The sequence below is a fragment of the Vicia villosa genome, linkage group LG1 (assembly GCF_029867415.1).
Source record: "Vicia villosa cultivar HV-30 ecotype Madison, WI linkage group LG1, Vvil1.0, whole genome shotgun sequence".
Classification (NCBI taxonomy): Eukaryota; Viridiplantae; Streptophyta; class Magnoliopsida; order Fabales; family Fabaceae; genus Vicia; species Vicia villosa.
In genome coordinates this window covers 22,811,876-22,835,737 of record NC_081180.1, presented here as the reverse complement: position 1 = coordinate 22,835,737, position 23,862 = coordinate 22,811,876, and the positions used below count along the sequence as shown (strand labels likewise).

Genomic DNA, 23,862 nt, shown 5'->3' with positions numbered 1-23,862 from the left:
AATGAAGTTCGACGGATGAAATTCAACAATTGTGTACTTTTTGTTTACATTAAATGTTATAAATTCATGCTGTTTAATGTGGACTCGGAGAGCTCATTAGGATCTGATCACGGCAACACTCAAAGAGCGTTTATAGAGATATTTATAGAGATAATTTTGAAATTAATAGTTAATAAATTCATCACCCTGATCATTACTCAGAGTGATAATTTTTAAATTAAAAACATTTTAGACAAACTTAGCAAAATTAACGAATGTTTTAAAAGTTTCATCCTTATGAGCCAAAAATAATGTCCAATTAATTCTAGAGTAGTAATCAGCAATTACATATCCGTAATATTTTCCTCCTAAACTTCTTGTTCGCGAAGGACCAAACAAGTTTAGATGGAGAAACTCGAGAGATTTTGATGTGGAAACAACTTTTTTTGATTTAAACGACACTCTCGTTAGCTTTTCCATTTGACAAACATCACATAATTTGTCTTTTAAATATTTCATTTTATGAAGATCAATCACTAGATTCTTTGATGCTATTTTATTTAATAAGTCAAAATGCACAATCATTTCATGCATTAACATGTCATCTAGATCAAGCATATAGACATTATCAAATCTTAGAAACCTTAAACACAAGATCCTTAATTGTCTTATGCTCAATTAAACAACTAAGAGTATAAAAAATAACAGTGTACCTTTTGTCGCATAATTGGCTAATGCTAAGTAGGTTGTGTTTAAGTCATTTCACTAAAAGCACATTTTCAATGTTTAATGATGATTGTGGAGGAATTTTTCACAATACATTTTCCTAATATTTTATCTCTTGCGTTGCCCAAATACATGACATTATTGCTTTCCTTCTCATCAAACTTGATGATCATGGTAGCATCTCCCGTCATGTGTCGTGAACAACTGCTATCTAGAAATTATAATCTTTTTGCGGATACAAGAATTTGATATAACAATCAAATAGGCAATCTAAGTTCGAAACTAGTGGATCCTTTAGGGTTAGTTGAGGTACACTTAGGAACCCATACCATTTTACCATTTGGAACTTGGAAGTTCCTAATGCGGCATTGAGGCCTAATCTGTCCCTTATCACCACAATAATGATAAATAGCTCTAGATGAAATGCTTCTTCTATTTATCTTAGTGACACGAAGGTTTTTTATGAAAATCATTCCTCTATCACTTGAAGAGCTAGAACAAGAACAAGATAGTGAAGTTGCATGAGTTAATTATCCGTGAGATTTTCCATTTCAAGTTTTAAAATTGGACATTTAACACATTCTTCTTTTTCCAGCTTTTCAACTAAAGTGTTAGAAACGTTATAATGCTCATCAACTAGAGATATATGTGTGTCTTTAAAATAATCTAAAGTGGATTAAGGTTATTTATCTCCTGTTCAAGTGTCATAATAATTTTTTTTGAGAGAAATCTTCTTAAAAGCATTTATAGAATCCGAATTCATATCATTAAAATTTTGAGATATTGGATCGATCTCTAGTATGGTCGAAAGGTAACTTCTTGGTTCAAAAATTCAATAGAATTTTAGCATGTCGTCGAAGTGTGTGCACATGATGTAGTTGAAGTCCTGAAATGTTGTAGTCAAAGTATGCTCAAATATGCAGTAGTCGAAATGCTAGGATTGCATGTCAAATTGGGTCTATTTGTTAAACCCAATTGTTTAAGTTAGATTGTTCCCTAAGTTAGCTTGTGTAATGTGTTTGTGTGTAAAAACCCATTAATTTAGTGTGTTAGTTTTACTATAAATAACATACTAGTCTCTCATCATTGCATACTGCAAATCTTAATTAGGGTGAGAGAGGTTATTTGTTATTCTATAACATTTGTAATCTTGTTTCATAGAGAAAGTAAATAATAATAGTTTATAATCAATTTCATTGTGTTCTTCTTACTTCCCTCTTTCCTACCCTCATGAGTTTCTTTCCAAGAAAAGAAACTTATTATATTTTGTTCTTGACATTGATTTCACAATAAATTGATGCAGTGAGCTTGGAGAAGTCCAAGTGTTGAAGGTTTCGAAATATTACAATACTGCTTATATGATCACCAAGACCTTGCCAAGTTACAAGTTTTTCCATTGTATGCAATTGATAAAACTGCAGAAAAAAAATCTAGTTTGTTCCCTTGATGTAATAATGTTTGTTCCAAGGTGAAGATTTGTGAGATATTGGATCAAACTCTAGTATGGTCGAAGGGTAGCTTTTTGGTTCGACAATTTGACAGGATTTTAGCATGTCGTCGAAGTTTATTCACATGTTATAGTCGAAGTATACTCGAGTATACAGTAGTCGAAATGCTAGGATTGCATGTCAAATTGGGCCTGTTTGTTAAGCCCAATTGTTTAAGTTAGCTTGTTCCCTAAGTTAGCTTGAGTAATGAGTCTGTGTGTAAAAGCTCATTAGTTTAGTGTGTTAGTTTTATTATAAATAGCATATTAGTATCTCATCATTGCATACTGCAAATCCTAATTATGGTGAGAGGTGCTATTTATTATTATGTAACACTTGTAATCTTGTTTCAAAGAGAAAGTAAACAATAACAGTTTAAAATCAATTTTAGTGTGTTCCTCTTGCTTCCCATGTTCTTACCCTTGTGGGTTTTTTGCCAAGAAAAGAAACCTATTATACTTTGTTCTTGGCATCGATTTCACAACAAAAAGCTTGTGAGAATTCGCTATAAGAATATTTATCAAAATCAAAATTATATACCTTTGACGTTTAACATTTCTTACGTGCCAACAGACAATGGTTGGCACACTCATCATCTGAACTAGAGCAAGTTTCTGAGGAGGATCTCTCATCATCTTCTTCCCACACAATATAGGCTCTACGACCTTTGGAATTCGTTCCTTTCTTCTTGTAGACTTCCTTAGCTTTCTTCTTAGGATGTTTGGTGAGACTTGGACAGGTAGTTCTATAGTGTTCTAATTTATCACACTCGTAACACGTAATCGCATCATCCTTTTTCTTGTGTTCCTTCTTGAGCGAGTGAATATTTCTGAAATGTATCAAACCTTTATCAGAATGTTTGAGCTTGTTTATCTTGAGGTGTCTATTGTACCGTTTGGACGAATAAACTCATCTTCTCTTTTTTAGGAGTTTTTTTTTTTGTCAAAGTCATCATTTTCTTCAAAGTTAACAATTTTAATACTTTTAAATTGCGGTGTTGAAATTGCACAATCAATATGAAAAAAAAATAGATTTTACTACTTAGAGATATTTTAGTACACTTGCTAAAATAATCATATTCCGGCCTTAAGACTCAAGATGTCTTACGACTTGTTAGGACATTTGATCTGACACAGCATACAACAAACAGATATACATGAATGAAAAATAATGCTAGAAAGCAACTGAACACAAATAATTGTTAACCCAATTCAGTGTACAATAACACATACTCTGAGGGCTACCAAGCCAGGAAGGAAATTCACTATTAGTAGTATCAATTCAAAGTACTATGCAAACAACCTCCGGTTTACTTACTTCTCACTTAATCCCTTCCTAGTGCAACTTCTACCTAAGAACTTCCTATAAAAGAGAAATCCCTCCCACTTCAAATCACCACAATGATGTCTCACAATAACTACACGAGGTACTGATATTGACGGCCCTGGACAACAATTGTCAATTACAAACAATACACGATTAAAACTCCCTTAATCAACAAATACTTTACCTTTCTTAAAAGCTTTGATCAAGAACAATAACTTAAAACACAAGCAACACGCACTTAGATAACTGTATCAATGATACCTAAGTGACACACATACATTCAATACTTAACAGCTTATGAATGCATGACAGAACTTACAACCATAAACAGTCCTACTCTTATATCAACATGATATTAGAGAGACTCACATTAAAAGGAAAAACTCTAACCTAATCCTGTAAGTTCTGCTCTTCAAAAGGGTTGTAGCTTGCTATTAATATCACACATCTGGTCTGGACTCGGGCTTCAAAACATAGTAGGGAGACTGCTAGAGATCTGCGAGATATTCTCCATGAAAATAGATATTCAATCATTAGTTTCCTAAATATTATCCAAATTTAAAAGCCAACCAAATCTCTTTAAACAGATAAAATCTGTGAGATATTGGATCGAACTCTAGTATTGTCGAAGGGTAGCTTCTTGGTTCGACAGTTCGACAGGGTTAAGCATGAAGTCGAAGGATTGTTCACATGCTAGTGTCGAAGTGTGCATGCTGTAGTCGAAGATGGGTCTAGCATGCAGATGTCGAAGATGCTAGGGTTGTTAGCATGTTAAATTAGGTTTTAGTGTTTAAACCCTAATTTGTTAAGTTAGCTTGTTTATTAAGTTGGCTTGTGTAATGGGCCTTGCTGAAAAAGCCCATTAGTTAGTATGTTAGGTTTTATTATAAATAGCATACTAGTCTCTCATCATTACTAAGCTGCAAATCCTAATTTAGGGTGAGAGAGGTTATTTGTTATTCTTGTAAACTCGTAATCTTGTTTTAAGAGAAAGTGAAAGAATAGCAGTTATAACCAATTATTGTGTTCCTCTTCTTCCTTGTCCTTTATTCTTCCTTGTTTTATACTTTGTTCTTGGCATTGAATTCACAACAAATTAGTGCGGTGAGCGTGGAGAAGATGCCTTCAACAAAGTATGAGATTGAAAAGTTCACCGGAGTGAATGATTTCGGTCTGTGGCGCTTGAAGATGAAAGCTCTACTGGTTCAGCAGGGTTGTTTGGAAGCGTTGAAGGGAGAGGCAGCCATGAATGCAGAATTGACGGCAGTGGAGAAGACGAATATGATCGAGAAAGCACACATCGCAATTTTGTTGAGCCTTGGTGATAAGGTTCTCCGGCAGGTATCAAAGGAGACGACGGCATCAGGGTTATGGGTGAAACTTGAAAGTTTGTATATGACCAAATCGCTGGTAAATCGACTCTACCTGAAGCAAGCTTTGTATTCATTCAAGATGATTGAAGACAAAGTATTGGCTGAGCAGTTGGATATGTTCAACAAGTTGATCCTTGATCTTGAAAATATTGATGTGAAGATCGATGATGAAGATCAAGCGCTGTTACTATTGTGTTCTTTGCCTCGATCACATGCTCACTTCAAAGAAACTCTCTTGTATGGAAGGGAGTCCCTGACGTTTGAAGAAGTTCAATCAGCCTTGTACTCTAAGGACTTGAATGAACGAAAGGAGCATAAACCTTCGACTGTTGGCGAAGGTTTGGCCGTTAAAGGAAAACTCTTACGAAAGGATGGTAAGTTCGACAAGAAGAAAGGCAAAAGCCAGTCGAAGACTTACAGTGGCGAAGCATCTGGCATTCGATGCTACCATTGTAAGAAGGAGGGTCACACAAGAAAGGTGTGCCCTGAACGCTTGAAATATCATGGAGGTAAGGATAATGGCAACGCTGCCATTGTTCAAGATGATTTCGAATCATCTGATGTTCTTGTGGTTTCAAGCAGTGACTCTAAGAAGGAGTGGATTATGGATTCAGGTTGCACTTGGCACATGACTCCAAACAAAGACTTGTTCGAGGAATTATGTGATCAAGATGGTGGATCAGTATTGCTGGGAAACAACAAGGCTTGCAAGATTGCAGGTGTTGGATCTGTGAGATTCAAGATCCATGATGAGTCAATAAGGTTATTGACTGAAGTCAGGTATGTTCCTGATTTGAAGAGAAATCTGCTTTCTCTTGGTGAATTCGACAAGAAAGGATATGTTTTCCAAGGAGAGAAAAGTATCCTAAGAGTCATGAAGGGTTCGAAGGAAGTCTTGAGAGGCGTGAAGAAACAAGGCTTGTATACCCTTGAGGCTGAAGTTGTAAGTGGTTCGACAAATGTTGCATCCACGAAACCTTTGTCGAAAACAGAAATCTGGCACATGAGATTGGGCCATGTCAGTGAAAGGGGTCTGGTCGAATTAGGGAAACAAAATCTGCTTGGTGGAGACAAAATCGAAAAGCTGAAGTTTTGTGAACCCTGTGTACTTGGAAAATCTTGCAGAGTGAAGTTCAACAAAGGCAAACAAAGAACACATGGATCCCTTGATTACATCCATGCTGATCTTTGGGGGCCTGCAAGGTGTGCATCACATTCAGGAGCAAGGTATTTTCTATCCATAGTAGATGATTATTCCAGAAAATTATGGGTATTCATCCAGAAGACTAAGGATGAAACTTTTGAGAATTTCAAAAGTTGGAAGACTCTGGTTGAAAATCAGACTGGCAGAAAGGTCAAGAGGTTGAGAACCGACAATGGCCTTGAATTTTGCAATGAGGCATTCGACAGTTTTTGTGCTGCCTCTGGTATTGCAAGGCATAGAACTACTGCAGGTACTCCACAGCAAAATGGTTTGGCTGAAAGGTTTAATCGAACTATTTTGGAGAGAGTCAGATGCATGTTGACTAGTGCCGGTTTAAAGAAGGTGTTCTGGGCTGAGGCTGTTTCGACAGCAACATATCTGATAAACAGATGTCCTTCGACAGCGTTAGATATGAAGACACCTGAAGAAGTTTGGTCGGGACATCCACCAGATCTCGACAAACTGAGAGTATTTGGCTGCATAGCCTATGCTCACATTAGGCAAGACAAGGTCGAACCTAGAGCTCTGAAATGCATGTTCATGGGATACCCTGAAGGAGTCAAAGCTTATAGGCTATGGTGCCTAGAGCCAGGTCACAGGAGGTGTATCACCAGTCGAGATGTAGTTTTCAATGAAGCTGAAATGGCTTTTAAGAAAACTGATGATGATGATCGAAGTGCAGAAGAGCTGGAACAGGTAGAGATTCCTGTTGAGGTGGAGCATGTTGATGCTGAATTGCATATCCCAGATGAAGTCGAAGAAGAAGCAGAAGATGCTGAAGTTGAGGAAACTGACGATGACTACCTATTGTCGAGAGATAGGTCGAGAAGAGTCATCAAGCCACCTCAGAGACTTGGATATGCAGATCTTATAGCTTATGCCTTAATCTCTGCAAGTGAGGTTCTAGACGAAGAACCTAGAGACTATAAGGAAGTTATGAGGAGTCGAAATAATACTGAATGGCTGAAGGCCATGGATGATGAGATAAAATCTCTTCATGATAATCATACCTGGGAACTGATCAAGAAACCTGCTGGGGCAAGGTTAGTCAGCTGTAAATGGATTTTCAAAGTTAAGGAAGGAATTGAAGGAGTGACGTCGAAAAGATACAAGGCAAGGTTAGTTGCAAGGGGTTTCACTCAGAAAGAAGGTGTCGACTTCAATGATGTGTTTTCTCCTGTTGTGAAGCATAGGTCCATTCGAATGTTGCTTGCCATGGTGGCACAGTTCGATCTTGAACTGGAACAGATGGATGTGAAGACTGCATTCTTGTATGGTGATCTAGATGAAACGATCCTGATGAGGCAACCTGAAGGGTATATCGAAAAGGGGAAGGAAGATTATGTGTGCAAGTTAAAGAGATCTTTGTATGGGCTGAAACAATCTCCTCGACAGTGGAATAGGAGATTCGACAAGTTCATGGCACGCATAAGTTTCATTAGAAGTCAGTTCGACCACTGCGTTTACTTCAGATTTCGACCTAGTAATTCATTTGTTATTTTGTTGCTTTATGTGGATGATATTCTCATAGCAAGCAACAATGTTGAAGATGTGATGAGGGTGAAGGCTGAACTCAATAAGGAGTTCGATATGAAGGATCTGGGAGCTGCTTCCAGGATTCTTGGAATTGACATTCGAAGAGATAGAAAGAAGTCGAAGTTATGCCTATCTCAAGAGGCATATCTACGGAAGATTCTTGAAAAGTTTGGTATGTCGAATTCGAAGCCAGTTGTGACTCCAACAAACCCTCAATTCAAGCTGAGTATTGATCAGTGTCCCAGTACTGATGTCGAAAGAGCCTATATGAATAGCATTCCGTATGCTAATATAGTTGGTTCTTTGATGTATGCTATGGTTTGTACTAGACCCGACATAGCATACGCAGTAAGTCTTGTAAGCAGGTACATGGCGAATCCTGGAAAGGCTCACTGGCAAGCATTGAAGTGGATTTTAAGGTACATAAATGGGTCTCTGAATAGAGTCCTAATTTATGGTGGAGCCTTGGGTGAAGATGGTAAAGCAGTAATCGAAGGATATGTCGACTCTGATTATGCAGGTTGTATGGATTCCAGAAAATCTATTTCTGGATATGTTTTCACTATGTTTGGCACTGCAATTAGTTGGAAAGCAACACTTCAGAAGGTTGTTGCTCTATCAACCACTGAAGCGGAGTATATTGCCCTAACTGAAGCTGTGAAAGAAGCATTGTGGCTTGAAGGTTTTGCGAAGGAGCTGAAACTTCAAGGTCGAGGTATCACTGTTAAATGTGATAGTCAAAGTGCAATACACCTGTCGAAGAATTCAGCCTATCATGAGCGAATTAAGCACATTGATGTGAGGCTGCATTTCGTCAGAGGAGTAATCGAGCGTGGAGAAGTCCAAGTGCTGAAGGTTTCGACTGAAGACAATGCTGCTGATATGATCACCAAGACATTGCCGAGTTGCAAGTTTTTCCACTGTATGCAGTTGATAAAGCTGCATAAAGAAAGCTAGTTTGTTCCTTGACGTTGTAGAGTTAGGTCCAAGGTGGAGATTTGTGAGATATTGGATCAAACTCTAGTATTGTCGAAGGGTAGCTTCTTGGTTCGACAGTTCGACAGGGTTAAGCATGAAGTCGAAGGATTGTTCACATGCTGGTGTCGAAGTGTGCATGCTGTAGTCGAAGATGGGTCTAGCATGCAGATGTCGAAGATGCTAGGGTTGTTAGCATGTTAAATTAGGTTTTAGTGTTTAAACCCTAATTTGTTAAGTTAGCTTGTTTATTAAGTTGGCTTGTGTAATGGGCCTTGCTGAAAAAGCCCATTAGTTAGTATGTTAGGTTTTATTATAAATAGCATACTAGTCTCTCATCATTACTAAGCTGCAAATCCTAATTTAGGGTGAGAGAGGTTATTTGTTATTCTTGTAAACTTGTAATCTTGTTTTAAGAGAAAGTGAAAGAATAGCAGTTATAACCAATTATTGTGTTCCTCTTCTTCCTTGTCCTTTATTCTTCCTTGTTTTATACTTTGTTCTTGGCATTGAATTCACAACAAAATCTTTTATCCTTAGGTTAAGTGTTGTATTGGATTGCATAATATTCTCCAAATATTCTGCATCTCTAACAATTTAAACAAAATCCAGAAGCCCAACTTAACACTTAGTCACGATGTCGGATGATCCTGCATAGAACATCTTTTTGACATGTTATACCAGTTGCACTAAATAGAATATCATGTTCAACATATATTTTTTGCAATGTTGAAACATTATATTCAACATGTTGCTGTCTAATTTGTTTTACTAAAATTAATGTCAACCATACAAACAGAGAATCTACAAATGGGATTTGAGAAACCTTTTGAGTTTCTATAATTTTTTTATTAAGAGTAAAAGAGATTGGGAAACACTTAATTTCAAAATACGGGTTAGTTTGAAAACCACAAAGTTCATTTTCTTGTAACTCTTACTATAATCTTATAATAACTTTTGAGGTATAGTGAATCAGAGAGTTACTCTTTTCCATGCAAAGATCATTCTGATCGAATTGCATAAATAAATTCATTATATTTTCACTTATTTTTATTTTTATAATATGACGTCGTTTATCTGGTTGTTTCTTTTTCCACAATTATCGTTTGTATTTATTTTCACCACAATTTTAAATAAAAGTGTCACCTGTGTTTATCCTATATCGGAAAAAGTTTATGTTTGTTGTATCTATAATATAAATAAGTTTTTTTTTTAAAAAATGGGCTAAAGATCATAAATTTTTTTCTCCAGAAATTGACATGTACTCCCTTATGTGGGCTTCAACCTTCTAGTCTTCTTCCATGTGTCTTCGACATTTAAACTATTTTGAATTGCTTTTAATGTTTTACCGTCTTTCAAATCTTCTAACTGCTTCCGTTGAGAGTTTCCTTTATCAAATCTTTGGAACATAGTGTTGAAATGATTAAGCAACTTGTACTTAACCTATATATCCATCTCACTCCCATTTTTATTCAAATATACCAAATCACCACAAAACTTTTTGAGATTCTGAACATGTTTTGAAGAGAGAGATCATAATCTTGTGGATTTGTTCTTGAGATTTTTCCAAACCAGACGTGGTAGATTTCTAGGTTATAGCAAACATGTTTAACAAATCATTATCAAGATCAAGGTTGAAACATTGTTTGGACTAGATCAAAAAATTTAAAGTTGGAATTAAGATAATAAATTGTTATATGGAATATGCTTTTCATTTGTATTAAGTTGTTGATTATTGATAAAGTGGCCGGAATACAAAGATATCAAGCCTCGCAGTTCACAAGCAAAAGGAACAGACAACAAGAGATCAAACTCTTTATTATTACATTGGAAGATAACTTATATTAAGAAGACACCAACAAAGCTTGCTTGCAAGGACAGTGATGATATGCTAGCTATCATCAATTATAATTAGGATTTGCCAAAACATAACCTTCAATGGCTTTGAAAAGAGCATCTCCCTTAGCCTTTCCTTCCTCAACTTCCTTCTCAATGGGCTTAGCATCTCCTTTGGTATGATATTTAACAATCGTCTTCCCAACTGATCCTCCATTTGGACCTTCAACCAATTTGGCCTCAAATGATATCTTCTCAACATCGTCTGATATACCAAAACCTCCGACTATACTGTAATTATATTCCAACTTTGCATCATCAATGGCTTCAACTTTGTGCAACACATACAAGGTTTGTCCTCCTTCGACGAAAGTGATCTTCTTGACGGTTCCAGGACCACCATTTCCTTCAACGATTTCAACCGTTTTGATGGAATCAACAACCTTTGGAACGATGACATCTGCATCATGCACGACAGCTTTGAATAACTTAGCAGGTGCAACGGTAGAAGTGGTATCATTCTCATATGTGAAAATACCCATAATGCTTATTGATTAGATGAAGTTGTTAAATAAAGAGGAGTTTGAGAAGAAGATAGTGTGTATGTTGGTGTGTATGATGAGCATGGGAAAGGTTTCTATTTATAAGCACTCTGCCTTCTTTGCCTACTCAATTTATTCTTCAGCTGTTAGCATGAATTTGTTGACTCACCATCACAAACAAATTCACACAGGCCAAAAATACATTATCACTTTTATTTTATCAACATTCTAGATAATCAATTTTAATAATGGATCATTTTCAACATTTTATCAACATTCTAGATAATCAATTTTGATAATGGATCATTTTCAACATCTGTGTACTGTTTGTTTGCATCGAATACTGTGAATTAAATTATATAATAATATAAGTTTAGATTTGGCGTTCTAACTTATAATAATAACCATGATAAAAAATGCTAAAAAAATACTGTTTGATTGGGAGTTTTAATTTGATGAAAAAAAATGCTAAAAAAATTCATGTAAACAGAGAGAAATAATAACCATGATAAAAATACTTCAATCAACTCCTCTATCTTTTGGTTCTTATATTTAGAGTTTGGTTGCCTTGAATGTTGTGAATTCAATAATAATCACAAGACACATAACTAAAATACTTTACTCCCTTCAATAAACTCCTTTATCAATAATTTTTTTCTCATGAGATTTTCATTAATTTTTTTCATTGAATTTAAAAGTCCAGATTTTTTTAATATTATGGTTCAGGCTGGTTATATGTTTTATTAAATGACTTCAAATACAAGAGTGAGGAAGCGGGAGTGAATTCTGATATTTAAAATTTATGATAAATTTATTAAAGGGACTCCAAAAAAATATATAATATATCCGTAAAAATAAAATATTGAGGCAGGCCTCTAGGCGAGACCATAGGCTCGCCTAACTAGAGAGAGGCCAAAAATAGGGAAAAATAGGGCACCTTACTAACTCCATCTAGTTAGGCGAGCATATACGGTTGTAAATTTCTTATAAGTCAAATTATTTCAATTTGAGTTCAGAACCTGATGACGTCACACACCTTTTTTTCAGAGTCCGAACCTGTTAGCAAAAGCTACACATTAGACAGAAACTGTTAGAGTACTAAATTGTTTCTCTAAGATATCATGTAATGTTATCATCAAAACATAAGGCCAGATGCAGAATCAAATCTTCTTCTTATAGTAGATAAAAATAACTTTCAACTCTGATGGTGACCCAACTAAAAAAACATCTAAAGCCACATCAAGAAAAGACACAATATTGAAGTGTCTATATGATAAATACATCTGCCAAAGAATCTTGTAGCCTAATAGGAATGGAAGAGAGAAAGTATGAAAGCTTGTCAGGCTATGTCTTTCTGAGTAGCTAGAATTTTGTAAAAATAAGGGAGTAGCCGCTAATTTCTAAGGCAAGCTACACCCACACAAAGTCATTTTCTAACCATTTTACATCTTAATTTAAAAAAAAAAAAAAAGAGCCAAGTGATTAAGGAATTGTTCCCTATTTTTTAAAATATTTTTGGAACTAACCAATCTATTAGGGACTTAAGCCAATCGATTGGGAAAACTTTTCTGAGCTAATCACTCGATTGAAGCATTAAGCCAATCGATTAGAGAAGGGCCAAACGTTTAACCAAACGACTAGGACAACACCTTAATGAATTGCAACGACTATGAATCATTTCTTTCTTTTCATAAATCATAATCAATTAATTTTAGGGCTTCCAATTGATTGGAGCGTTATGCCAATCGATTGAATCATTAATTCTGCCCATGGATCATTTTCTTTTCTAATTTTTCATTACCTATATAAAGGAGGCTTGCCTCCTCTACATTTCACGTCACTATCCAAACCTTTATATTTTCTTTCGAATTTTTCTCTCTATTTTTATCTCTTCTCTACCTAGAAATATTTCTTTGTCACTTAAGTTTCCTAAGTGCTTTTGAGTGAAATTTTACTTATAAGGAAGAGTTTGTAAGTGGTCATGTTGTTTGTTTAATTTTTAAGAGTGTGATACTTTTGAGAGACTAAGTTTAGTTTGTGAGATAAATTAGTCATATAATCTCTATCTTGGTTTCTTGAGCTTTGTAAGAAAATTTTTGTTTAATTGTTGAGGTAAGCCTGAAAATCTTTAAAGGTTTGTTAGATTAGCCTTGGGTAAAAGCTATCCTGTGTAGGGGATAATCCTGTAAAATTGCAAGATCATATTGTATTAAGGTTTGTGGATATAACCTGTAAAAGTTTAAAGTTTATAGTCAAGATCTCCAAAAGATCTCTTGGGGGCAGGAGTAAGCCAATGTTCGGCTGAACCTGTATAAATATATGGTGTAATCTCTCTATCCCATGTCCTCTTTAATTTTCGCTATTTACTTATTGTTCTTTACTTTTAGCTATTATACTCTACCTTTAAGAAACTACTAACACAATTTTAAGTACATTTTCAAAAATCACAAAAGTAATTGCGAATTTGGAATACCACAATTCACCCTCTCCTCTTGTGCTTGAAGCCACTTGTCCAATAAATGGTACATGCAAATTACAAACAAATAAAACAAGTGCGATAAAGAAAATTACAAACACACATAGAATAAATAATTGACGAAACATCAAAATAATGATACCGGCTACAATGCAATTTTAATCTTCCCTTTTTTGAAGTTTGGAAAACTTGGGATATTATTTTATTTTATTTGAGTGATAGTTGAACTTTGAAATTTGTGTTCCAAGATGAAATTGACTCAGGACTTTTTAAACAGCATACAACAATTGATATTACACACATGGAATCTTAAGTTATATAATTCCCCTGCATTAAACACTTAATGCGCGTAAATATCAAGATAATATCGCTATCCTTTCTCCCCTTAGACAAATATCAAAAATAGATAAGGTCAAAAACAGACACGACTCACAGAGATGAATCCAAAATGAGGTACTAGCCTATACAAAATGTCATACAATAAAAAACTAATTTAATATAGAAATAGTATACTTGAACTTATTAATGCACAATCAACACACTTTCAGGAAAAAAAACAAGATACGCAATAAACTAGCATACAACAATATAGATAGAACATCAACCAAACTAGAATAATAGACAAATTATGCCATACAAAACACTATCCAAAACAGCCATATAATATCAATATCCAAAAAGTACGAAAATAATAACAATGATCAACATATACATGAAAGTTGGAAAAAAAAACATAAATAATTATAAGTGATAATGATGCAAATGATGATATGATATAATATGGTATGCTAGGCTAGGCTATAGAAGGTTGGATGGGAAAGAATAAGGAGCATGGTCAAAATCAAGATCAAGGTTAAATTCTGAACCCTTAAGGGACTCAACAACTTACTTGATTCTTGTAACCAAGGTGATCATATGGTCTTCTCTAGTAACCATATGGTCTTCTACAGCTCTAGCTTCATTAACTTCAGCATCAAGATAGGCAATGAGGCGATCCTGTTTTAGACGGGCCGAAGTCTGAAATCTATCAACACCAACATCCATATAGGCCTTCACAATAGGAGGCAATGCATCTAGTGCAATAACAAGTTGGGCAAATAAAGTAGAAGGAGCAGAGGGCCTTCCGAGAACACAACCTTCCAGAGCATCTTCATTTGCAACAAACTTGTCATCATAAGACTTTCCATGGACAGCCTAATAGTACCATCATTTTTTATCCTTGTAGTACCTCATCAATTTATCAACAAATGAATCAAATAATTTAGTACCTTCCAGCATATCATCAAGAACATGACGAATGTTATTAGCGTTAAGGAGGTATTGCAAAAAAGAGGTGTAGAAAAAGGGGACGCTTCAGAGTATTCATGCACACATTCATTTGATCCAAAATAAATTTACCTAGTTTAGCTGTTTTTGCGTAAGGAAAAACCACGTATAGGTAAAGTTCGTCAACTCTCCCAATTTCTAGGTTTCTTGTACAACACTTTAACAGTAACCTAGTTTATTTTATTGTAACTCTTATCTCTTATAACAACTTTTGAGGTATAGGTGAATTAGAGAATTACCATTTTTCTCATAAGAAGATAGTTTTGAATGGAATTGCTTAAATAAATTCTTTATATTTTCATTTACTTTTTGATGTCATTTGTCAGTGTCTCATGTATTTATCTCATACCGGCAGAAGTATATGTTTGTTGCATCTAAATATAAATAATTTTTATATTAAGAGTTGAACAAATTAAGAAACATTTTGATTATAAAATAAGGTTTAGTTTGAAAACTCTAAAAGACTTTTTTATTAACTCGTGCTGTAATTTCTTATAACAATTTTTGAAGTAATGTGAGAATGCCTTTCTAGAAAAATAGTTGTCATTGTTATTTTGCCGAGGAGTGCTAGCAACACTCTCTTTTCAACATTCTACTTATTTTCCTATTGGTTAAAAAATGTGTGGGTCTTTCACTTTGGAAATAAATCCCACATAAAGTAGTAGAATCCACACATGTTTCAACCAATAAAAAAGTTAGTGTTATTAAGAGTGTTGAAAAGAGAGTGTTGCTAACATTTCTCTATTTTGCCATAAACATCATTTGTACTTCTTTTTCAGTGTGACATGTGTTTGTCTCCATATCCACAATTATATGTTGGTTGTATCTACAAATTCTCCGTTACAGAAAAAATATATATTAAACAAGTATATGCCATAAACTTTTTTTGGTTACTAAATTTAACAGCAATAATACTATTATAGATATGCTTTCATTTGTATGATAACTTATAAGTTATTGATAAACTGAGATACAAAGATACCAAGCCTCAGACACGCAAAAGGAATTGCCAACAAGAGATCGAACACTTTATTATTACATTTGGAAGATAACATGTATTAAGAAGACAGCAACAAAGGCAGCATGGACAGTGATAGTATCATCAGTTGTAATTAGGATTGGCCAAAACGTAACCTTCAATAGCTTTGAAAAGGGCGTCACTCTTAGCTTTGCCTTCCTCAACCTCCTTTTCAATGGGCTTAGCATCTCCTTTGGTATGATATTTAACAGTCATCTTCCCAACGGATCCTCCATTTGGACCTTCAACCAATTTGGCCTCAAACGATATCTTCTCAACTATGTCGGATATACCGAATCCTCCAACTATACTGTATTTATATTCAAACTTTGTATCATCAATAGCTTCAATTTTGTGCAACACATATAAGGTTTGTCCTCCTTCAACGAAAGTGATCTTCTTGACAGTGCCTGGACCACCATTTCCTTCAACGATTTCAACAGTCTTGATTGAATCAACAACCTTTGGAACGATGACATCAGCATCATGCACCACAGCTTTGAATAGCTTGGCAGGAGCGACAGTTGAAGTGGTATCATTCTCATATGTGAAAACACCCATAATGCTTATTGATTTGAAGTTGTAAAGAGGAGTTTGAGAAGAAGAAGATATTATGTATGAATGTATGTTGGTTGTGTGACTTATGAACACTGGATAGCTTTGTATTTATAGGCACTCTGCCTTCTTTGCCGACCTCAATTTATGACCCGGCTGTTGGTGTCAATTTGTTGACTCTCAGTCACAAACATGACAATTTGTTGGCCCATTGATATTATTTTTCTGTTCAAACCATTATCTATATACTTTTTCTTTTATCAACATTCATGCTGCTACATAAATTGGTATAATAAAGTGATGTATATAATAATAAAAAGATAATACCGCTAACTTCATACACGTTGCATTCAAATTCAATGAAGTTCGACGGATCAAATTCAACAATTGTGTACTGTTTGTTTACATCAAATGTTGTGAATTAAATAATGAATCAAAGGTAGAATTTCTTGTGTCTAATGTGGACTAAAACTAATGATGCCCTTTTAGAAAAAGATTTTTTATTTTTTGAATTTAAGATTTAATACAATTTGGATCCTCAGCAGCATGTTAGATGGAAGCCAATTTTGCAGTCTATTAATAGCCAATAAATTCATCAAACAAGTAATTATAATAAATACACTAATTGCCTTGCAAATTGATAAATGTATTAATTAAAAAAATATTATTATGAAATAAAATATTCTATCTCTCAATAATTAATTAATTAATTAGTGATTGATAATTCAATTTTATATTTTTTTAAAATATATATTTTATCCTTTTAAATACACTAACTTTTATTTTAAATTCATAGATAAAATCAATTTAAGATTCCCATTAAATTGTAGTTTATATATTTTGTTTTTAACTCATTTAAAAATTTCTTATAAACTTTAGTTCATATAAATTTTCATTACTAATTTTAGTTCCATTTTAATAGTTTAATTTATACTAATTTATTTGTAATTTTAAAATGCATATTAAATTGATAAATTAAATATTTATTATTTAAATTAAAAACGACATTATTATATTAAAAATTAAATAATTAAAATAATAATTTAAAAATTAAATTAAAGATTAAATGATTAAATATAAAAAGTTCAATAGTAATACCTAAATAATTATAGGCACAATTTGATAATGGCCCATTGACCAATTCACAACTATAATGAAGTGATGAGATGCTATCAATTATGATCAACTTGTGAACGTTGGATACAATTTTTTTGCTTTCAAGACTATTTGATTAGCTTTTAATTATTATATTAGGTGCAATTTGATACATATTTTTCACTATTTATAGGTTGTCAACTTGTCACGACCTCTAATTAATTGTTTTTGGTTTTTAATTAATTAGGTATTTTTTTTCTTTAAAAAAAACTTAATTAGGTATTACCATTGAACTTTTTATATTTAATTATTTAATCTTTAAATTAATTTTTAAATTATAATTTTAATTATTTAATTTTTAGTATATTTATGTTGTTTTAAATTTAAATAATTAATATTTAATTTATCAATTTAATTTTCATTTTAAAATTACAAATAAATTAATATAAATTAAATTATTAAAATGGAACTAAAATTAGTATTGAAAATTTATATGAACTAAAATTTAAAAGAAATTTTTAAATGAGTTAAAAAAATATATATAAACTACAATTTAAAAGGAATCTTAAATTAAAAATTGATTGATTTTATCGATGAATTTAAAATAAAAGTTGTTGTATTTAAAAGGATAAAAAATATATATAATTGAATTATCAATCACTAATTAATTAATTATTGAGAGATAGAATATTTGATTTCATAATAATTATTTTCTTTTTGATTAATATATTTAGCAATTTGCAAAACAATTAGTATATTTGTTATAATAAGTTGTTTGATGAATCTAATGGCCATTAATAGGTTGCAAAATTGACTGCCATTTAACATGTTGTCGAGATCCAAATTGGATTTAATATGTTTCTATTTTTTAAGTTTCCGTTCTTTTCTTTTCGATAAAGAAGAATTACGATATATTTAAGATTTAGATGGTTCACATTCAACTATGTTTGTGTTAGTCTGAATTTTCGACATCACTGAGATCAACGTGTGAAAGGAAAGTTCAGAGAAAAATTAAGTAAAATTTCAAAGTTTGGAAGAACATTTATGGTCCTTTCAACTCAAGAAGTCGGAGTCTCAAGTGTATGATGGAAGTTGGGACTTAGTTTGACTCTCAAGATTATTTATTTAAGATTTCGACGTCAACAACACATCCAAGATTTCGAAATTAGAAGTTAGCACAAGATTTCTACAACAACCGTTGGCGCGAAGAATAGCAAATAACTGTCATTTGGTTTTATTCAAAGGAACACATGCAGGGGTGGCCTTGAACACGGGCTCGCGGGGCGCAAGGCCCCATAATTTTATGGGCACCAAAGAAATGTTTTTACCCCTATATATTAAAAGAAAAATTTTAATATAAAATTACTTGTTAGAATTTTATTTTTTAAAAATACTGACTAACAAAATTATGGGGGCACTATAAAGTCAAAATTAATAAAAGAATGTAACCACCCATAAATAAAATATAAAGTAGAATAAAATCAATTAATATTATAAAGAATATTTTAAATTATTGATAATGTTATTTGATAGGTTAGAAATCTTCTAATCGTGCCAATTTAGGATTCAAACTATATTATAAATTTTGAAAAGGTTTTATTAAATATTTTTTAGGGCAATTAAGTGAGATAAGATTAAGTAGCATACGTGAGATAAGTAGTATATGCAACGTATTAATTTAAACTGCTAATGTATTTATACTGTATTTATACTATATTTTTGGAGTGTTATAACGTATTTATACTGTATTTTCTCATTCGACAAAATGTTGGTAAATTCTTAGAGACAATATGAAAGGTTTAACTATTAAACTATTCACAAACATGTTGGGAAAGTCGTGTGAATAGTGTATATGCAATTAAATCTCAAACTTCAGAGGAAAAAGAAGCACTACTTAAACTAGCTGAACGAGATAATGATCTCAAAATTAAGAGTGAAGCCAAATCTTTAGCAACTCATGGAATTGAAAACTTTAAATTTTCAGTAGTTATGATTATTCGGTTTGAATTGTTAACAGTTGTTAATGATATTAGCAAAAGTTTGTAAAAAAAAGACATGCGTATTGATGGGGCTATAGAAATAGTAAAAGGTTTAATCAAATATTTGAAAAAATATAGAGAATATGGATTTGTAAATGTTAAGGCTAGTGCTGAAAAGATTGGGAATGAAATGGAGAGTGAATGTGTTTTTATTCAAAAACGTAAAATTCGTATAAAACAACACTATGATGAAAATCCATATCAACCCACACAACTGAATCTTGAGTCTGCTAAAGAGTCTTTCCGAAATCACTATTTCTTATACATTATAGATCAAACAATTGGCTCATGTAATACGATGAACTGACTTTTATAATCGAAATGTGCGGTTAAGCATGAGTCGCCACCGACTTTTATTTTATCCAAACAAATTCAGAAAGGCAAAAAGAAACAGAAAAAAAACCTTTTAAAGAAATCTAAGTTCGGGGGGTAATTTATGCAAAGGGAAGGTGTAAGGCACCCTTTGCATCCATGGTTTGCCATGGGCTCTTAATTACTTTGCTTGCTCGTTTTCAGAAAATGTAGATGAAAGAAGAAAAAATGGACTTTAGCTCGTAAAATGAGCGTAGCCAGTTTTTGAAGAATTTTGAGAAAGAATATAGAAAATAGAGCATGGCAAGGCAATTAGGGGCAATTACCTTAAACTCAGATGATAGGTCTCTTTTTAGCCTTTCAGAATGAAAGGGTCAGTCCTTGCCATAAGAGGGCAGGAAGCCTTTCGTTTGGAGGTTGAAGGGTCATCGAGATATCGTTCGCCCAAAGACTGACCCATGCCATAGAGGGGCAGGTAGTCTAAGGGGAAAGATCAGAATAGCCTTTCGTAGGCAACCAGAAGATACCTCAGCCTTATTCGTGGGCAACTTTCGAGGGTCGAGGTCATGTTAGTGTATCGAAGGCAGCATCATTTTTAGGGTCTCATGACCTTTTATCGAGGCAACATGGCTGAGGTATCCTCATATTCGAGGGACTGGCTATTCTGCAAAAACACAAGGCAACAAGGCAGGCAACAGGCAACAAGGCAACAGAGAGGGTTACCCAAAAGCGTGCGTGTGTGCACCAATCACGTGATTATATTCAATTATATTATCTTGTAAATTAGTGAGGCTAATTCAATTTAATGGTTGTCACTCCCTATTTTACTAACCACGCAGATAATATAAGGCAATAACAACAGTAATATGGGGGAGGGGACAATGAAACCAGTGGATATAATTAAAAGCAGAAGGTTTAACACAAGTAATAATTGAGGATAAGGTTTAGGGTTACCGATACTCGTAGCTTTGGCAATTGACAAACCCTGAAAAAGTGGCAAAAACATAAAGCAAAAATAGGGTGAGTGCATTATCGGTTCGGAAGCGAACGAAGCTAACCCTAATCAATAAAAGTAAAAATACAAGAAAAGGGTAAAGACACTTAGCTTCGATTGATGAAGGTTTATGGTCGGGGGTTGCCTGAAGCATTGACTCTGAACATCTGGGAATTAGCAAGAAGATAATAGGAAGTGAGTGTATGGACAATTCATTGGCATTTAAGAATAAATCCTAATTTAATCTATAAAGCATGAATTAAAAGTAAAATAATATTTAAATAAATAAATAAAATAAAGATTGAAACTTAGCTTTTTGATTGGTTTAGCGCGTAGTCGGAGAATTTCGAAAAGCAAACCCTGAAAAATGCACAAAGGAAAGATTTCAGTGTAGGGAATGATCGTGGCAAACCCTGATTAGGGCACAAGTTAGCCATGGTTAATAGAATCAAAATAAATTAATTGTTGGTTTTCAACCCCATCAATTAAATCGGTAAAAATCGAATTGCGATTAAATTACCTAACTCTAATGTATTTTTTATCATTTAATAAAGATATTTAAATTAATTTAAACATTTAATCAAATAAAAATTATTTAATAATTAAATTAATAAATATTTTTATTTTTTAATATTTTTGTGAAAAGGAAAAAATAAAATTCAAAGGAAGTTTTGTTTTAAAGAATATTTAAAAGACAACTTATTAAATAAATAAATAATATATATACAAACTAGTTATTAAATAAATAGAAAATAAATAAAAAGAGGAAACTTAGCTCAGGATTGGGTGTGGCGCCTCTATGATGGCCTATGGTGCACCTGCAGGATCAGGTGCGTTGGATTTGGGGCTAAGATGATCTGATGGCTATAGACCGAGGGTGTATGGTAGGCTGTCGTTGCTGGCATACATGGGATCTGTGTGGTTAATTCATTAGAAAAAATATGTTTTGGACGAGGATCGAACCCGCGACATCACGCGCAACTTGGACGCGCCTGCACCACTGAGCCAATTGTTGCTCGTTGATACTAGATTGGAGCGTGATCAATATAACAGAAAAAGTGACGCTAATAAATTTTAAAGACACAGCGCCAATTACTGTTCATCTTCAACCTTTGTTTTGTCAAAAAACCAGACTTTTAGCCACGGTTTTCTGCCATAGCCATAGGTCTCGTTCTCCCAATCCTGCAAATTAACACCCACAAGCACAAAGCAACAACCCAGATCGAGTATACGAAACATCACGAATTCAATGAGCCCATTAATTTGGCCGATAATTGTCTCTACACAAAAATCCCTCTTTTGATAACTATGAACCCTAATAATGGTGATTCCTCTAATTTATGTCGAAAACAAAATCAAACTATACAGGAAGCATCCAAACATTAATCTAAACACACATATATAATTGAAATTCGTTTATGATGCACAAACATTAAAATCGAAAGTTGAAAGATGCAAGAGCAAACCGTGAATTCGTGGATGCTTCTTCCAAGGGTATTGGACTTCGATTTCGATTGGGAGATAATCACCAACACTCCAGGAACCTGTTTCGATCTTCAGAAGTCCTTGAATCTCCCTCAAATTCTCAGACTGATTTTAAGCTTTTCTTGAATTTGTTTGGGTTCGATACGTATCTTCTGGCCTGCAATCCTTGTGCCTCTGAAAAAATCCCATGCCTTGGACCAATTGTGATACTTATACAGAATGTTTTTAGGTCAAAGAACTGCATCAAATCTTTTTTAATTGGATGATTGCAATTTGATTTTTAATGAAGATTGAAAATTTCTCTTTTAGTTCTTCAATCAACCAAATCCTAATCAATCCCACACGTTTCTTGCCCTTGGAAATCAGATTTTATTGGCTTCTAAAGTGGTTCCAAAACATAATTTGTGGTTTAATCCAAATATTCCATATTTTTATAATTTATTTAATATTTGAAATGAATAAATAAAAAAAATTCAAATCAATACTAATAAAAATCATAAAAATAAATATATAAAGCAATGGGATTAAGGCTTCCCTTGAGGTCATGGGCTTTCTTGAAGGTAAGATTGGGCTTCTTCTTTTTGTACGTATGAATAAATGCACAGTTACGCCAATAATATGCAAAGCGTAAACCCGTAGAAATAAAATCAAGAGGGCAAATTTTGGGGTATGACAGCTGCCCCTGTTCAATTATCTTAAACCTGAAGATGTAGAGTGGTTTGTGCACCAGTCGATATCTGAAGGTGGAAGATGATTGAACACTAGAATACCAAGAAATTTGCCCTAACTGAAGTAGGGACTTTTGTTGGAGATGGGCTTAAAGATGCCATCGAAGCCTTGAGAGAAAGTTTATTGGAGATTGATCATGTCAGCACCGTTCGTAGTAACTGAATTAGATCTAAGTTATTCATGGAGGATGCTCGAAACTAAGTATCAGAACTAAATCGATGTCTTGATTATCTCTGAACTATTTTCGAAATAATTGTCACAATTAAATCTCTATCTTGATTATCTCTGAACTATCTTTAGAGGATACCCAAAATTAAGCGTCAGAATTAAATAACTATCTTGATTATCTCTGAACTGTTAAGTATCAGAATTAAATCTCTATCTTGATTATCTCTGAACTATCTTTGGAGGATACCCAAAATTAAGTGTCAGAATTAAATAACTATCTTGATTATCTCTGAACTATCTTTGGAGGATACCCAAAATTAAGTGTCAGAATTAAATAACTATCTTGATTATCTCTGAACCATCTTTGGAGGATACCCAAAATTAAGTGTCAGAATTAAATAACTATCTTGATTATCTCTGAACTGTTAAGTATCAGAATTAAATCTTTGTCTTGATTATCTCTGAACTATCTTTGGAGGATACCCAAAATTAAGTGTCAAAATTAAATCTTCGTCTTGATCATTTCTGAACTATCTCTGGAGAATATCCGGAACTAAGTATCAGAATTTAGATATATGTGTTGATTATCTCTGAGCTATCTTTGGAAGATATCCAAAATTACGTATCAGAACTAAATCTCCATCTTGAATGAGCGTCAGAATTAAATCTTTGATTTGATTA

At 33.5% G+C, this 23,862-nt stretch overlaps 2 protein-coding genes across 2 annotated transcripts; both read right to left on the bottom strand.

Annotated features, from left to right (window-relative positions):
* Positions 1 to 10,296: 10,296 nt before the first annotated feature.
* LOC131602594 (ABA-responsive protein ABR18-like) lies at positions 10,297 to 11,073 on the bottom strand. The gene has a single exon (XM_058874749.1). The coding sequence runs from the start codon at positions 10,982 to 10,984 to the stop codon at positions 10,508 to 10,510; it is 477 nt and encodes a 158-aa protein (XP_058730732.1). The 5' UTR covers positions 10,985 to 11,073; the 3' UTR covers positions 10,297 to 10,507.
* Positions 11,074 to 15,684: 4,611 nt separating this feature from the next.
* LOC131602584 (ABA-responsive protein ABR18-like) lies at positions 15,685 to 16,454 on the bottom strand. The gene has a single exon (XM_058874738.1). The coding sequence runs from the start codon at positions 16,363 to 16,365 to the stop codon at positions 15,889 to 15,891; it is 477 nt and encodes a 158-aa protein (XP_058730721.1). The 5' UTR covers positions 16,366 to 16,454; the 3' UTR covers positions 15,685 to 15,888.
* Positions 16,455 to 23,862: the final 7,408 nt, after the last annotated feature.

What these genes read in the sequence shown, in the direction of transcription:
- LOC131602594 (XM_058874749.1), bottom strand. Translation starts at nt 10,984, where the DNA reads ATGGGTATTTTCACATATGAGAATGATACCACTTCTACCGTTGCACCT.
- LOC131602584 (XM_058874738.1), bottom strand. Translation starts at nt 16,365, where the DNA reads ATGGGTGTTTTCACATATGAGAATGATACCACTTCAACTGTCGCTCCT.